The following is a 16,648-nucleotide window of genomic DNA, read 5'->3' on the forward strand; positions in this document are numbered from 1 at the left end:
AAAGCTGTTAGCACTTAGTGAATACAGAATGGCTTTCTTGTCGTGCTGAGGCCGCACATGCAACAGTCTTTCCAGTCTTGCAGAATTCAAAACACCAAATCACTTTTCTTCATGTTGAAAAGTGTTATTTAAATTATTGGTGGTTTCACACTGTGGTGGTGGAAATGGGAAATGTCTTCCACAGTCTCCAGCATCTGGGCACTTACTTTGGTCCTATATTTCCTCAACGTGCCCTCCTTCCTCTTTGTACATATTCTGTGTGATTACATGGTGGGAGAATGTAATGTTCTCTTTGCTTGTGCAGGGGTTAAAGACTGCTTGAATCTCAGAAAACACACTAGACTTTTAAACAGTGTTGAGACTGTGAAAGACCACAGAGACCTTTCAAGTTAACTAAGTGCATTTTGCATCAGGATACTGCCATGAGCCTATGGGAGTCAAGGGGTGGAATGTGGGTGTTTGAATGAGGAAGCCCCCAAAGGCTCAGATATTTGAACACTTGGTTCTCAGTTGGTGGGGCTCTCGGGGAGATTCAGGTAGTGCGGCCTTGATGGAGGAAGCACATCACTGAGGGTGGGCTTTGAGGGGAAAAGCCTGCCGCCACTTCCAGCTTTTTCTCTCAGCTTATTGTTTGCTTTTTTATGAGCTCTCAACTTCCTGTTCCTGTCATCAAGCACACATCTTGCTGCTATGACTCCCTGTCACAATCCACTCTCATCTCTCTGGAACCATAAGCTGGATTATCTCCTTCTAGTATCAGTTTCCTTGGCCACATTATTTTACTACATTAATGGGAAAGTAACTAATATATGGATTAAAAGAGAGAAATCACAAAATCATTTCAGCAGACACAGAAAAAGCCTTTGAAAAATCCAATATTGCCTTCATAATAAAAGTCATGGGGAACCTGGAGATGGAGAACATTTCTCGATACACTAAAGGCTACATGCAACAAACCTACAGTCAACAAAAGACTAAACAGGAAACTCAAAACATTTCTACTAAAATCAGGGTCAAGGCAAGTGTGTCCTTCCGTTTAACACAGTGTTGACACAGTAGCTAGGGCAACACACAGCAAAGGAAACACAAGAGTCGATTGGGAAAGAAGGCTGAAGTATCCCTGTCAGCAGATGAAGCCATTTTATACCTATGACCCTAAAAACACTCTTCAAAAACCCTTAAGAGCCGAGAAACAGATCCAGCAAAGTAGCAAGGTATAAAAATCAACGTACAATTATCAGCAGCCTTCCTTTATGTCAATGACAGACTGAAAAACCAGGGAAACGTAACAGTGTAGACATTAAAACCAACAATTAATAAATGGACCTCAGGAAGCAAAACATTCCATACAGCAAAGGACACCATCACTCGAGTGACAAGACAGACTAACAAGGAGAAATAATTTTTCCAGCTATGCATCTGACAGAGGATTGGTGTCTGGAATCCATAAACAACTCAAATTAAACATCAAGAAAACAAACAACCCAATTACAAACCCAGGCATTAAACTAAACAAAGTTCTGAAAAGATGAAAAGCAAACAATTGAAAAACTTTAGAAAAAAAGGGGGAGGTGTCAACATCCGTAGCCATCAGAGAAAATACAAATTAAAACAATTTTGAGATTTCCTCTCAGGCCAGTCAGAAGGACTAGAGTTCAAAAAGAAAAAAGAAAAAGAAAAAGATGGCAAATGCTAGAACACAGTGTGTATGTCCGGGAAAGGAAACACTGATATCGTCACTAAGGGAATCAGTGCAGCAGCTCTTCAGAAAGCTAAAAGGAGCTACCACATGATCCAGCTATACCAACCAGTCTTGGGAATGTGCTCAAAGAACTCCACATCCTGCTCGAGAAATACCTACTCATCCATGTCCACTGCTGCTCTATCACAATATCCAGTAAAAAGAAATAGCCTAGCAGCCGGGCGGTGGTGGTGCACGCCTTTAATCCCAGCACTCGGGAGGCAGAGGCAGGTGGATCTCTGTGAGTTCAAGGCCAGCCTGGGCTACCAAGTGAGTTCCAGGAAAGGCGCAAAGCTACACAGAGAAACCCTGTCTCGAAAAACCAAAAAAAAAAAAGAAACAGCCTAGATGTTCACAACTCATGGAAGGTAATGAAAATGTGGTCTATTTACACGATGGCATGTGATTCAGTTACTCATTTTGAATAAGGTAAGCCAGTCCCAGAAAGACAACTGTTGCATGTTTCTCTTATTTCTGGATGTTAGCTTTGAATCTTTAGATGTGTGTGTGTTTTATTTTGGAATTAACATAGAGGTTAGTAGTTACTAAGGAGCCATGAGGAGAGGCTTTCAATGGAAGGGAGACAGTGCTCCCTGTTGTACACGGTTCAAAGAGAAAGATGGAACAGGAAGGGTTTAGCTGTGGTGGGAGGGGAAACAGTAGAGAAGGGAGTTTGGAGAGGGATAAATAACACCCAAAACCTTCAAAAAAGCTATATGGAAATCTACGATGATAGAAGCTTACACACACACACACACACACACACGCACGCACGCACGCACGCACGCACGCACGCACGCACGCACACAAGGTAAAATAGAGTTACCCTTGAGTGGAGTAGCAACGGCCCTACTACACACCAGAAGCTAACAAATAAAAATCCCAGTGTCAGAAACGGTCACTTCCTTTGGAGTTGTTGCCAGTGAGGTCCACAGACCCCACACAGTATAGGTACCGCCACTGCTTTTCAGCATGCTTCAGAATTCGCCAGTAAGACCCTACTGCTAAAGACACCACATACTTGAGGCATATAAATCATCTCTATGGATAGCTCTCACTACTCCTAGCTCTAGAATGTGCTATGCACACTACCAGAGGAAAAACAAGTATCATCAACCATACCCAACTGTGAACTCTTTGAGTTACAATGACTGTCCCAGCAAAAGAGAGCCACTGGTACAATAGCGAGCATGACCATTACAGGAATGACCAGTCACTTCCTGACTGGATCTATGGCCCACTCCACAAGAGGAAACCCATACTTGCCACCATTACTGACCCCAGAACCTATGTCCAGACAAGTCATGGGCTCTAAGGGAAAACCCATTACTAGTATTGTGCTTAGTGAACAGGCTATTAAACTGACTCCTTAGGACTCTTCCTTATACCCATAGATGGTGATATGATATTATTTGTCTACAGAGTAAAACACTCACTCATCAAATCATGAAATATTTACCTGGCAAAGCCTGGCATTCTTGCTGCCGCTGATCCCACTGGCAATTCAAGTTTAGTGAACAGCTTTTACAGCTCGTGAGCTTGTTACAAATCTGCTCGTTTCTTACATGACATTTGGTGTAGTTTCTGACAGACTAGAAAATTGAAAGACAAAGCATGTTATTTTTCACAATCGAACAAACAAGGATTCTTAAACATCACAAAATTTTAAGCCCCTGTTAAACTTTAAAATATGCTTTTATCTCCAAACCCAAGTCCAATGAATCATAATTTCTCTAAATTATTGCATTAGTGTTGAATTAATTTGGCTTAAATCTACCGTTCTACATAGTAAACTCCAATATAACTTAGAACATAAGCAACACATACTGATAAGAACATTCTTTAACAAATATTAAGTCCGAGGCAACCATGGCTAGCAAACTTTAGCAATCACAGCATGCCAAGGATAAGACCATGTCCGTATAAGGCAAATGCCGCTATAATGAACTAAGCTGCTTCTGTATATATCACCTGGGTTTGTGTTGTAGTTCTTACTGTTTATTTGTTTTGCTTATATGTCTTTTGTCTGGTCTTAGGGAAAACTGGAAAGAGTTCCCTGAGTCTCTAAAGGATCAGGGTGCCATACAATTCATGAATTGTTCTTTGCTTAAGTAAACTCTACTGAATTTTGTTCGCCAGCTTTTTTCTTTCATTTAAAATAGTAAACTGTTGTTCCTAGAATTATGATGAGTTCCTAAAATTGGAAAATACTGAGAAAATTATGTAATTTAAAATTTGAAAAAGAAAATTTTTTGAGTGAATCTGAAAACCAATCTCTAATTAAGTGAATGCATGAATTCACATTCTTAATAACATGAAATGAGTCTAGTCCCGATGAAAATGAAGTAGAAGTAACTAGTAAAATAGTTTCAAATCTATCACAATATAAAGAGAAATTATTATCATAATGATTTAAACTAATAATGGGTGTCTACTTAATGTCTCTCTGTGAGTATTATATTTTCTTTATAGAGGCTAAAAAGAAAACTACAATGTTACTTTTTTTCAATCTTCCTACATCATGAAAACATAAGTGTACTAATTCTGGCAATGAAAAGTTAAAGGCTGGGGATCAATAATGAAAAATAAAAGGTCATATAGCAACCCTTGTATCATACCTTATATATACCTATGTTCAGCTACTTCATAACAGAAAATCACGACTATCTGACTAAAAACTACCTCATGAATACAAACTTTAAAACTGGGGGCTTAAGACATTCAGCGACTAAATGCATATATCAGAAAAATACTGGAAGGGACTTAATTATACATTTTGAGCAACACACCCAATCTTGTTAGTGTCTATAAAGAGAATCACTTATATCAGACTTTCTTCTAAAGAACAGGTAAATACTAATTTTCAGTAACTAATGCTAAAAGTTAAAATTAAGAAACAACTATCTCATATTAATATTGTGAAACTGTATTTTTAGGTAGTTTGATGACCATGCACCAAGTATTTATTGATAAAATACTATACTTCCTTTATAAAATGCAGTACCCATTAGGTGAGATAGTTTGGTAAGCACATGCTACAAAGCCTAATGACTTCAGTTCAATCCTCAGAACACAGAGAGAGGAAGGAAAATCAGATTCTGCACATTCTCCTCTGACCTACACACACACACACCACACACACACACACACACACACAGGCACTCGAGCATTTGAGTTAGGGTTTTTACTCCTTGGACCAAACACCATGGCCAAGAGCAACCTGGGAAGGAAAGGGATTATTTGAGTTTACACATCCCATCATAGTCCAGCAGGAAGTCAGGGCAGGAACCTGGAGCAAAGGCCATTTACCCACTAAGCCATCCACTGAGCCAAAATATTCATTTCTCTGGAGAATTTTATATTTACTACAGGTTAATGGATAAAATATATGCACATATAATGTTTAACTTGCTGGTCCTTAAGAAAAAATTCAGACACACTTTTGTCAATTTCAATTGTGAATTACTCAACCAGCACATCTCCTTTAGGAACAAGTAAACTAGCTTAACGTCAACTTTCATTATTCAAAGTATTTTGTTTTCATTTAGCACATAAATTCTAGCATTATCCTATATGATCATTAAGAGTAGAATTTAAAGTATTTGCAAACTCAATAAAAGAAATATTCACTTGAATTATTGAATATATAAATCTATGAAAATGACAAAAGAATAACTAAAGATGTTGGGAGTAAGAAAATAAAAACAAAAGCAATAAGTGTAAACACTCAGAACCACAGTTATGTCAGAGTCCATATTTGATAATTCCATTGTTCCTCAGTAATAGATCATTCATTGACAGAAATAACAATGAGAGATGAAATTCTATTTTAATCACATACAGCACCACGGAAATCAGTGATGGAATAAAGCTGAACACTGCTCTAAATCACAACTCGAGTTATTTACCTAATGAACCAAAGGCACATTAGTGATCAGGCAATGAAGAGTAACCATTACTGTTCCAATCTTGATCTACTTAGTCATAAATTCAAAATGTAAATCCATGAAAAGCAAACAGATTTCTGACCCATTAGCGCCCAAATATGCAGCTTGCAATAAATATGGCTAAATCATGAAATAGAATATCACTGCACATAATTTAATGAAATTCCCCTAGAACTTTAGGTATCCATTAGCATTTGGTTTGGCTTAATCACCAGACACTGATAAAACTGCCTAAAAAGTACATTACAACAGAATTCTAAATTATAGGAGAGGACCATCTGCTCACTCCTACTGTGTCCTCCAAGTCATTCCTGGCTAACACATCATCAAAAATAAAATAAAGCAAAGGGATGCAATACAAGACAATTGTGTGAGAGCAATTTACATAATTTATTTTTTCAGATGCAAGTATAATTATCTAAATATACACATACACACAAACTTAAATGTTTTTGTGGGGGTTTGAAAGAAAATGGCCCCAATAGGCACTATTAGGAGGTGCGGGCTTGTTGGAATAGGCGTGGCCTTGTTAGAGGAAATGGTCAGACAGTCTTCGATGGACTGAATGTTTGTACCCCCCCCCCCATTCACATATTGACACCAAAGTCCCCAGTGTGACAATATAGGAGAGGACACTGGGGATGTGATTCGGTCTCAGTGATGGAGCCTTCATATACAGGAGGCCACATTAGAACAACCATGGAAGAAAATGTCTATGAACCAGAACCCAGGTCTTCACCAAGCATGAAAGCTGTGAGTCTGGCTCAGAGCTTGAAATTCCAAGTCTTCAGAACTTTGGGAAATAAATCCTTGTTTCTTAAAAATCATGCAGTTTATGATGTGTTGATGTGGCAAATAGAACAGATTAAAATAATCTCTAAACAAAAACTAATTCAAAGTTATCAAAAAGGTTAAAATAAAATTTTCTTGAAATTTTTAACAAAGAGTTTTCTCCATTTTAATTATGTGATAGCTAACTGTATGTGTCAATCTGACTAGGGCACAGGTATGCAGATGGTGTGGCATGTCTATGAGGATGTCCAAAGGAAGGCAACATTTGCATGAGCTGACTGATGCACATTCCCCAGTGTGGGCAGACGCCATCTATTTCAATGAGAGCTGAACAACACAAACTGAGGACAGTCGAGTTGCTGCTGAGTGCTGAACTGAGACACTAGCGGCCGCTGCACTTGGCTAGGTTTACATGAGCGGTGCACGTGGTTCACAGGCCACGGTGCGCGTGGTTCACAGGCCACGGTGCGCGTGGATCACAGGCCACGGTGCGCGTGGTTCACAGGCCACCGTGCGCGTGGTTCACAGGCCACGGTGCGCGTGGTTCACAGGCCACGGTGCGCGTGGTTCACAGGCCACGGTGCGCGTGGTTCACAGGCCACGGTGCGCGTGGATCACAGGCCACTACACTTCCACTGGATTTACCACTCTTCCTTGTGTGTTCAGTGCACAGGTGACAGCCAGATCATGGGGACTTTGCATAATCACGTGAACAATTCCCTACAGTCCTGAGTGTGTCCCTACAGTTGCTCCTATGACGAAGCCTAACCATAACACTAGGCCTTTATGGCTGTGCTGAATTTTACTTCATCTGTATTTCCACTAATAAAATCCCCTGTATGAGTACATATCTAAAAATATAACTAAAACTTCAAATATAAACATGTCTTGCAAAATGTTAAAACTCAAACTTTTAGTATAACTTGTTATTAAATCAATTGGCATGACTGAAAATTATACACTAATAAAATATGTACAAATGCAAAATGGTTCAATGTACTAAGCCAAAAACTAAATTTTCCTGTTTTACTATTTTATAGTAGATGCCTACAACTTTAAAATGCTGAAGTATCATCGGTTATTACAAAAAAAAAATTATTATGGTATTGTAGCAAGGATATTTGCTCATAATGTGAACCCCAAGATTGCATTATTTACTGGAAAAACCTGTTTCTAGTTGTGGTTATGGCTCTGCCTCAGCACACACTTTTAATCCAAGAGCTTTCTGCTTGAATACTGTAAACAGGAAAATAAAATCAACCATAGGTCAATAGGTGGACCAAGCAACCAGTTGACAAGAAGTGAACATGGGATTAAGAAAAAACCATAGAGAGTAAGAGGGAGTCAGGAGGATTGATAGAGAGGCACAGGAAGTAGAAGGGAAGAACACTCAGTTGGAGAAGTCTTGTTTGAGACAGCGGAAGAGAAGGCGGGAGGCGTCAGGATGTTGGTGGAGGAGGACAGTAAGCTGGGTGCTTTCTCTGCCTCTCTGAGCCAGCAGGCTTTCATCCCAGCATCTCGAACAATTGAGACTTTGTTTAAAACAACATGACAGAGGATAATTTTCACTAAGTTCCAAACTATAAATACTAATTTAATAACTTTTCAATAGTTTTGTTTCATGTAAAATAGTAGTCCAACAATATTGATATTTAGGCCAAAAAATCATTGTTGTAGGAAGGCTGTTGTTCTGTGCAGTGGTGGATGTGGGGGGTTGTTGTTCTGTGCACTGTTGGTTGTGGGAGGCTGTTGTTCTGTGCACTGTTGGTTGTGGGAGGCTGTTGTTCTGTGCCCTAGTGGTTTGGAAATGGTGTTCTGTCTTTGGAGTGTTGAGCCTCTGCACACTAAAAATAAATAGCCTCACAGTTGCGATAATCAAAATTGTTGCTAAAGGCTAGCTGTGAAACAAAATTACCTGAGTTGAGAACAAGTAATCTCATAAAAAAAAAGAACTCAGGCTATCAATATTGTGGTAAAATTTAAAGATAACATATGCAAACAACAGACCAACACCACACAGCTGATATGAGTCTAACAGGAATCCCATGGAGGTAATCTAGGTAATTACTATCTGTCTACATAACCCTGACTCCATCAGTACAGTAAAGAACATTTAAAGACAGCATTAAAGATAGAAGGTATACACTATAAGTACTGAAAAGCTTTCAGTCTCACTCATGAAATACATGAATAAAAATTACAAGCTCTAAAACAGAATACAGACTGATACTTTTGACCACCAAAGCTATATACAGGCTAACTACTATGTGCCAAGATGTGAATGATTACTTACATACATCCTTTACACACACACACACACACACACACACACACACACACACACATATATATATATGCACTGTGTGAAGATGTATTGCTGTGATTGGTATAATAAAAGCTGAACGGCCAAAAGCTGGGCAGGAGGTATAGGCGGGAATTCAGTGCACAGAAGGAACTCTGAGAAGAAGGAGGCACAGGACAGACACCATGGAGATGCATAACGAGTTGAACACACAGAATGGGACAGAGGTAAAAGCCGCGTGGCAGAACATAGATTAATAAAAGTATGAGATAATTTAAGTTACAAGAGCTAGTGGGACAGGCCTACGTTAAGGTCAAGCTTTCATAATTAAGAAGTCTCCGAGTCATCCGACTGTACCCCACACACTTCTTTCTCTATGTACAAAGCCGTCTCCTTTATGCACAGTAAGAAGATGGTAAGCAGGCAATACGCAGCGCATTGGTGACTCCCCGTCTGTCTGCAATACTGACCGTGCTGCAGTTACTGTTTGCTGAGACGCATTTCTTGTCATCACACCACTGGCAGCCGTTTGTGTTGGCTGCACAGCTGGCACAGTCTGCATATCTGTAACATCTGTCATCGGGAGCAGCTGCAACATGAATGGGAGGTGAAATGTGTTAGACTGAAGAGGAAGTGTCATGACGCTTAATTCATACATTGATAGTATCCACTTAAGTGAGAATCACTAAAAAAATCAGCAGCAAAGTACTAAGTCAACTATAGTTTATATTTACAGGGCACATTTTAAATTTACTTGTTTAGAAAGAGAAAAGGAATTTATCAACAGTATACATCCAAAAAAAATATAAAAACAGATATCTGGATTTTATGACTGTAGGTACTGACAGATCCAATGTGATATAGAATAGCAAAATCTGAAAATGTTTAATTGCAACACAAAATATATTAAAGACCTATCAGCTGAAATATATAACTATCATACAAAACATAAATAAAAATACTGACTGCTCATCTTTCATAACTCTAATTATTTATTCAACACATCATAATAAATAATTAAAAGCCTCAGAAAAGTTCCAACGCATCACAATAGCCATGGCATGTTTAAAGTTTGGAACTGGCAAATGTCAATTTTGCTATGTGATATTTTTATTTATGAATTCATTACAATGAAATAATTTTTATCTCATAAAAGAAAAAAGTTAATTGTATAATACGGCTTTGCAGAAATTCAAGAAGAAAACAACAAATGTAATATATATCACTTTTTATTTCTTTGAAAGTAAACATTATTTCTGAGAAATTATGTATTTAAAAATAATTTATCATGTACTATAAAAGAATTCATTACACATAAAATATTCCCATACAGATTAAAAAACTAAAAATAACAAAGAAAATAAATGATTAACTGATGCCTAATTCAAGTATCAAACTCCATAATTACAAGATTATATTTTTAATTTCTAAAATAAGGAATCTCGTATAAGCAAAATCAATTCTACTTTTAAATACATAAAGCTTTTAAACCAGAAAGGAAGGGGAAACACCTCACCTGTCTTAGGGGGGCACTTTGCTCTGAGAATATTATTCGTATTCCCAGTCTCCCAAGATTCACAATGATTCTTATTCCAAACACATTTTATCCCCGGGCCCGCATTTCTACAGAGCTCCTCGTCACGGAAAGCTCTGCAGTTCGGGGGCTTGTACACAAGGATGTCATTAAGGAGGACGCTGGAAAATCCACCAAATATATACATTGACCTGGAACACAACAGGAGGGGGCATCTTAACAGAGCACAGCTAAGTGGTCTAATGAACTCGTCTGAAAAATACAGATCGAACTACACCTTCTAGCGTTTTAAATGTCTGTGCTTGTGTCCAACTTTTCCTTAAAATCGTATTTCTAATATACAGCATGATGTAAAGAGCCCAGATTAACTATTATAAAATTTTCTTAATGATATTTCAGATAAAAATCTGAAATATAGTATAGATCTTAATGCTTTATGGAAACATTAAGTTGACAGACATGTTTATTATTAATGTAAGAAAAGGATCAAGATTGTAACGTTCTTTTATCAGAAAAAGTATTACCATCTTAATGAAGTAGGAAACAATCTTTTAAGAAATACATAGCAATTATAATATAATAACAGTAATATATGTTAAGGTACACTTTGGAGTTGCTACTTATATTTACCATTTTTTTTCTATACTGATTTGGGGATTTTGTTCCATGATCTTGCTTGTTTTGTTTTGGTGTGTTGTGTTTGACAGTGAAATGTGTACCCTTTCTGGCTTTGAACTCATGATCCTTCTGTTTCAAGGCCAGGCCGTGGGGTGAAAGGCATGCATCACTACATTAGCCTGGAACTGCCACTCAGCGCAGACACAGAACTTAGAAGTCAGATACTGAGACTTCTTGCAAATAAAAAAGCAGAGTAAAGAGAGGGCTTCCACACTCCAGCTCTGTAATGGAGCTCCAAAATACTGAGTGCTTAACAACAAACACAATGCTTCCATGCCCCAAAACCATGCAACAGTTATCTATAAAGTACTATTGACATAAAAAACAAAATCACAACTGGTCCAAATACGTCCAGAATGCATATTAAACAAAGAAAATCAAAATCAATATCTATTTTCCATAGTAAAGCCTAGGAATTTTAGAATTAAATTCACATAAATTTATTATTATTTTTAGAGTCAATTCATGTCAGTTATAGTTTTATTGTGGATAATAATCTACTGTGTGGCATTAGTAGGAAAACTGTATGTAACTGGGATAAGGTAATAATAAATATATAAAAACATTCTGAGTTAAGCATTTTTTTTCTTTTTTTTGTTTTTCTTTTTTTTTTTTTTTTTTTTTTTTTTTTTCGAGACAGGGTTTCTCTTGTGTAGCTTTGCGCCATTCCTGGAGCTCACTTGGTAGCCCAGGCTGGCCTGGAACTCACAGAGATCCGCCTGCCTCTGCCTCCGAGTGCTGGGATTAAAGGCGTGCGCCACCACCGCCTGGCCAAGCATTTTAAACTACTGAGTGAGTTGTAGATTATTTACTATCATGAAGATCCAAACTAACAAATTCTGGCTAATGAAACAAAAATCATACAAACTTTCTGGGTATGGGCCTCCCACTTATAATCCCAACCCTCTGGGGGCTGAGACAGGAGGATTGTCACTAATTCAATGCTAGCATGGATTACATAGTTCCAGTACAGCTAGGCTACAGAATGAGAACTCATCCCAAAAACAAACAAAGCAAAACATTTATATAAACTTAAAAGGAGACCATAATCTAACCCATACTCCAATTTCCAAAAGATATACTGATAATAAAGTCTAAAGAGGTGAATAATCTAAATTATTCCAAAATTCACATGGTGGTTAACGGCAGAAACACAATGAAAATCGGATTCCCACTCTGTGTGTAGAACAGGAGGCTAGTCTTTCTTCCCTCCTTAGTTCTTCTCAAAGAGTCACCGAGGAAAACAAGGTAGACACAGCGGCCTCACGAGGAGTCTCCAGTCCTGAGCGCTTTTACTTAACCATGTCCACACGTTTAGTGAACTTGAGGGGAAAGGAAACGGAGGTGGAGGCTGTGGCTAACAAACCGTCTCACACACTCAGGAGAAAGAAGGGCATGCAGCTGTGTGTCGTTAACAACCAACACAGCGTCAAAAACATCAGATCGTGTGAACACGCAAGGACAACTGTTTCAACTCTGAAACGAGAAGTGTGCTTTACCCGTTGATGACAACTGCAGAATGTCCAAATCTGTTGACATCTCTGTGAAGATTCGGTTTAGGTAATGTTTTCCATTCATCACAAGCTGAAATAAAGAAAACAGAAATAAAAATGTTAAGAAATTCAGGAGAAATCATATGAAATAATCATTGATGAAATTAGACAAAAATCACAAATCAAAAAGGATGATTAATTTCCCACTACCTACAACTTAGTATCATTATTCAACTACCATGAAACTTCAATTAAAAATAACTCTTGCATAAAATTCTTGTCAATAATTTTAAGTAAATGAGAATTAACAAAATAATGAATGAAATTAAATATCATTCATGTTTGGAGATAATTTCACTGACTTGACTTTACAAAAGATACCAAATTCACATAGTAAAGCCAATGAATATCACCATAGGGCACACTTGTAAACTCCATTAAGTATTTCCTGTATGCACATAAAAGTAAATTGGACACCTAACATTCACTGACAGACTGTCCAAAGTAGAGTCACCATTATATAATAATTAAATTACTTTAATCATGTTTCAAGAAAATAGCTTTTATTTGGTGTTGGAAGAAATACTTCAACTGCACAAAAACCTAGATTTAAAAGCTTTTTAAAAATAACAATAATTGAGTTGTATAAAGAATATGGAAAGAAAAATTGCTAAAGAAAAACTATGCCATATTGAGACAAAGAGGTGGAGAGACATAGGAGTTGGAAGAAGAAGGAAAGCAGAATGATGCAAATACAATTTTCACATATCTAATTCTCAAGAAAGGTTAAAAAAGAAGAAAATCTACCATCATAATACAACATTAAAATGAGCACACATAAACACACAAAACTTGACTCCGTGTCCAGTACCTGGTGACAGTCTTAGGACACTTATTACCTCTCAACTTCTTAAATACGCTGTATCAAAGGCAGGAGTTGATGCTTAGTTTAAGTGTAATAAGCTTTTAAAAGTGCAATTTTAATAACCATGAAAAAACAGTAAATATATATAGCTAATTTAAAAAGTTAAAATTATAATAAATTACATATTTTCTTACCTATATAATTGTGCCAATTACACAAATAGTAAATGAGTTTTAATTCAAAATCCTGACTAACAACCATCAAAGGAATTATCAAAATCATAGTTCATAAACTGAAGCTGGGATACTAAAACAAATAAAATACATCCTGGCTTGTATTTGCCAAAGACTGTTCCAGTTTTTAGTTTAAAAAGCTCTCTTAAGTTGGCCACAACAGCTGTCTATTATTCTAACATGAGAAAGAATAAAAATCTAACAATTTTATTTAAGTATTTTTATACTGCTTTCTCCATAGATAGTGTCCATGAGGCCTACCAACATTCCTAAAAGTCAATGCTCTGAGGATTACAATTGGTACAATTGGTCTGCGTGTGTGTGTGTGTGTGTGTGTGTGTGTGTGTGTGTGTGTGTGTGTGTAAGAGAGAATGGCGTGTGCATACCTGTGTATGAATGTGTGTATGTGCACATGGACACGCTGATGTGTATGCAGGCAGACAGGTGTGTTCTCTGTTGTGCAGCTGGACACAACAGGAAAGCAGACCCAGGGCTCCCATGGAGTCCCCAGTCCCCACCTCCCATGTCTCCTTAGCAGCACCGTGATTACAGATGTTCTACTGTGTGAGCTTTTACATGGGTTCTGGGGATTCGAACTCAGATCCTCAGGTTTACGTAAGAAGTTGCCTACTAAGACATCCCATTACTTTAGATTATATTTTTTTAATCTATAACAAAGACCTGTGCATGAAAACAGAGCCAATTTTTTGTGTTATGATTTAACTTAAGAAATGTGCATAACATGTATTTACAAGGATAAAATTTGTATAAAATTGCTTCCAAAACTGATACTTGTCTACAAAACGTAAAGTAGTCTTCACAAGAATTCACTGAGGTTTACTAAGGAATTGCCTTGTTATAAATGAAGAAATAGATCTTTGGAAGGTAAGCAACATGCTTAAGATTCATTTGACAACGTTTGTCTTTCCACAATTAGACATATAAGTGTTTGAAATAACATGTTAAAAGGATTTTGAGACATTATACTTTTTCTTGGAAGGGGGGTGACCTATGCATGGTACAAGCTCTGAATAAGAAAAGTAATGAAAATGTTAGAATCAACTAATGAATTCAGGTAGTTAAATGTCAATCATTCATCCAATTCAATAAACATAAATTATAGTGCTAATTATTTATACTCTGCATTGAGTATAGAATTACAATATATTGAAAACACATCACATTGTTTTGACAGGTGCTAATAGGACCAGAATATCAAGAATAATCAATGCAATGGAGACCTTATTAAGACAGGTGTGCTCCAAAAGATGTAAGATACAATATACAAAACTTCAAACTTTCCATATTGCCAAAATATATGAAGGTCCAATGGCCAAGAACAATATGCCCTCTTATTAAAATTTAAAAGAAATGAAACAGTTAACACACTGCTACCACACCAAACTGCTCTGAACTCTGAAGGCAGCAGATTCAACATTTAGGAATACTATGCCAAGCCATGTACCAGAAGACAGCAACAGATGTGAGCTCTGACTAAACACCTGGGCAAGAAAGCTGACTGCTAAGTCCAGTCAGCACTGACAGCAGCATGCAGCCAGGTGATGTAACCCAGCAAGCCTTCCAGCCACTGGTGATGTCACCATTGCAAAGAGTAGCATGTAGAATCTGTGGCAAGTTCATGTGAGAAGCACATGTCCACAGCCACTCCATGAGCAGTGGAAAACCACAGACCTTTACCCTCCTTCTCTGTAGGTAGAGCACTGGCCACAGATCATCACATGACCATATAATCAGAATTTTCTAGCATGAGTGATAGCATCATCAGTAAGAAGATAAGATGAAAGGAAAAATGAGAATGATGGAGATCACGGGGACCAAGTACCCTGCGTAAGCAGGTAGCTCCGACCTCATGCACCCCAGCACGGCTGCACCAGCGTCCTTCCTCATCCTGGTAACTGTCTGGTGAGTCCAGATAAAAGGAGAAAATGCAAATACGCGAGCTCGACACTCAAGTATAAACTGACTATATCAGTAACCAACACCAAGCTAATATAATTTGCCTACATGTATTCTGCTCTGATTCTCACACTGCAAAGTCTCGATTATTATTGTTCTCTTTAGCTGAAATCTAAAGTTATATTTTCTGCCAGAAGAAAATATACTTCTAGAACAGCCCAGTCATTATCTCTCCAAAATCAGTTCAAGCTTAGATGATTCAAAACAAATTCTACACAGAATTATAGAGTTTATTTTAAATTGAGAGATACACTCCACAACAACAGAATAAAGACCAGAGTGAAAGACACTCTTTGGAATATATTTGTAAAGACTCACTGCTTCAAGGTATTTAGTTTGCAAACCAAATATTTAATACACAGAAGATCAAAAGTTAAAGTTACTGGTCTTAAACTCAAATCTTTGCATACTGCACCATCAGAATGATTTACCAATGAGATTTTATATATACATATATATATTTATTTGTATATATAAAATTATTTGAAGAATTTGAGTCAAAATTCTGATATTATTTAATTTACTGATTATGCAGAAAATAATTCAGGTAAGAATGCATTCGTTGGCTAACTGTTCTACAAATTCTCACTTTTTCCATGAAAGTATACATCTGTAATCCTATAAGAATTCTGTTACTACTCCAAACTATACTTACGATATTTAATATTCTTGGGGCTGGGGAGAAGCTCAGCAGTTAAGAGCACTGGCTGCTCTTCTAAAGATTCCTGGCTCGATTCCCAGCATCCACATGAGAGCTCACAATTGTCTGTAACTCCCATTTCAGGGCACCCAATGCCCTCTTCTGGCCTCTGCAGGCACCAGGCACATAAGGGCTACACAGATATACGTGCAAGCAAAACACGCACACACATAAAGCAGGGAGTAACAACTGCTGTGAGCACTGAGCTCCATTTTAACAGTATAGCTGAAAAAGAACGAAGAGGCTGTATATGAAAGTGTTGAGACGAGGCCGATATAAAGGAAAATTAAACCTCTTCAGTACTTTTGTAATGGAAAAATAAATTTATTACTGCTGCCAAGTGTTTTCCATCTACCTAAGAATTGTTGGTGATTGAATAAGGTTTG

At 37.5% G+C, this 16,648-nt stretch overlaps 1 protein-coding gene across 7 annotated transcripts in view; it reads right to left on the reverse strand.

The window, feature by feature from the left end:
• The window catches only part of Atrnl1 (attractin like 1), a 590,535-nt gene that overhangs the window by 485,166 nt on the left and 88,721 nt on the right, over positions 1-16,648 (reverse strand). For 6 of the 7 annotated variants that reach the window (XM_028880975.1, XM_037205779.1, XM_037205772.1 and 3 more), the window contains exons 11-14: positions 12,494-12,578; positions 10,299-10,507; positions 9,253-9,371; positions 3,201-3,333 (exon numbers count right to left, since the gene is read on the reverse strand). In XM_028880975.1, the coding sequence (XP_028736808.1) occupies positions 3,201-3,333; positions 9,253-9,371; positions 10,299-10,507; positions 12,494-12,578 (546 nt within the window). Of the gene's footprint in view, positions 1-3,200; positions 3,334-9,252; positions 9,372-10,298; positions 10,508-12,493; positions 12,579-16,648 lie in introns of those variants that run through there. The other variant, XM_028880978.1, reaches the window with a different exon arrangement.

This window comes from Peromyscus leucopus, chromosome 1 (genome assembly GCF_004664715.2).
Source record: "Peromyscus leucopus breed LL Stock chromosome 1, UCI_PerLeu_2.1, whole genome shotgun sequence".
In the NCBI taxonomy this organism is placed as follows: Eukaryota; Metazoa; Chordata; class Mammalia; order Rodentia; family Cricetidae; genus Peromyscus; species Peromyscus leucopus.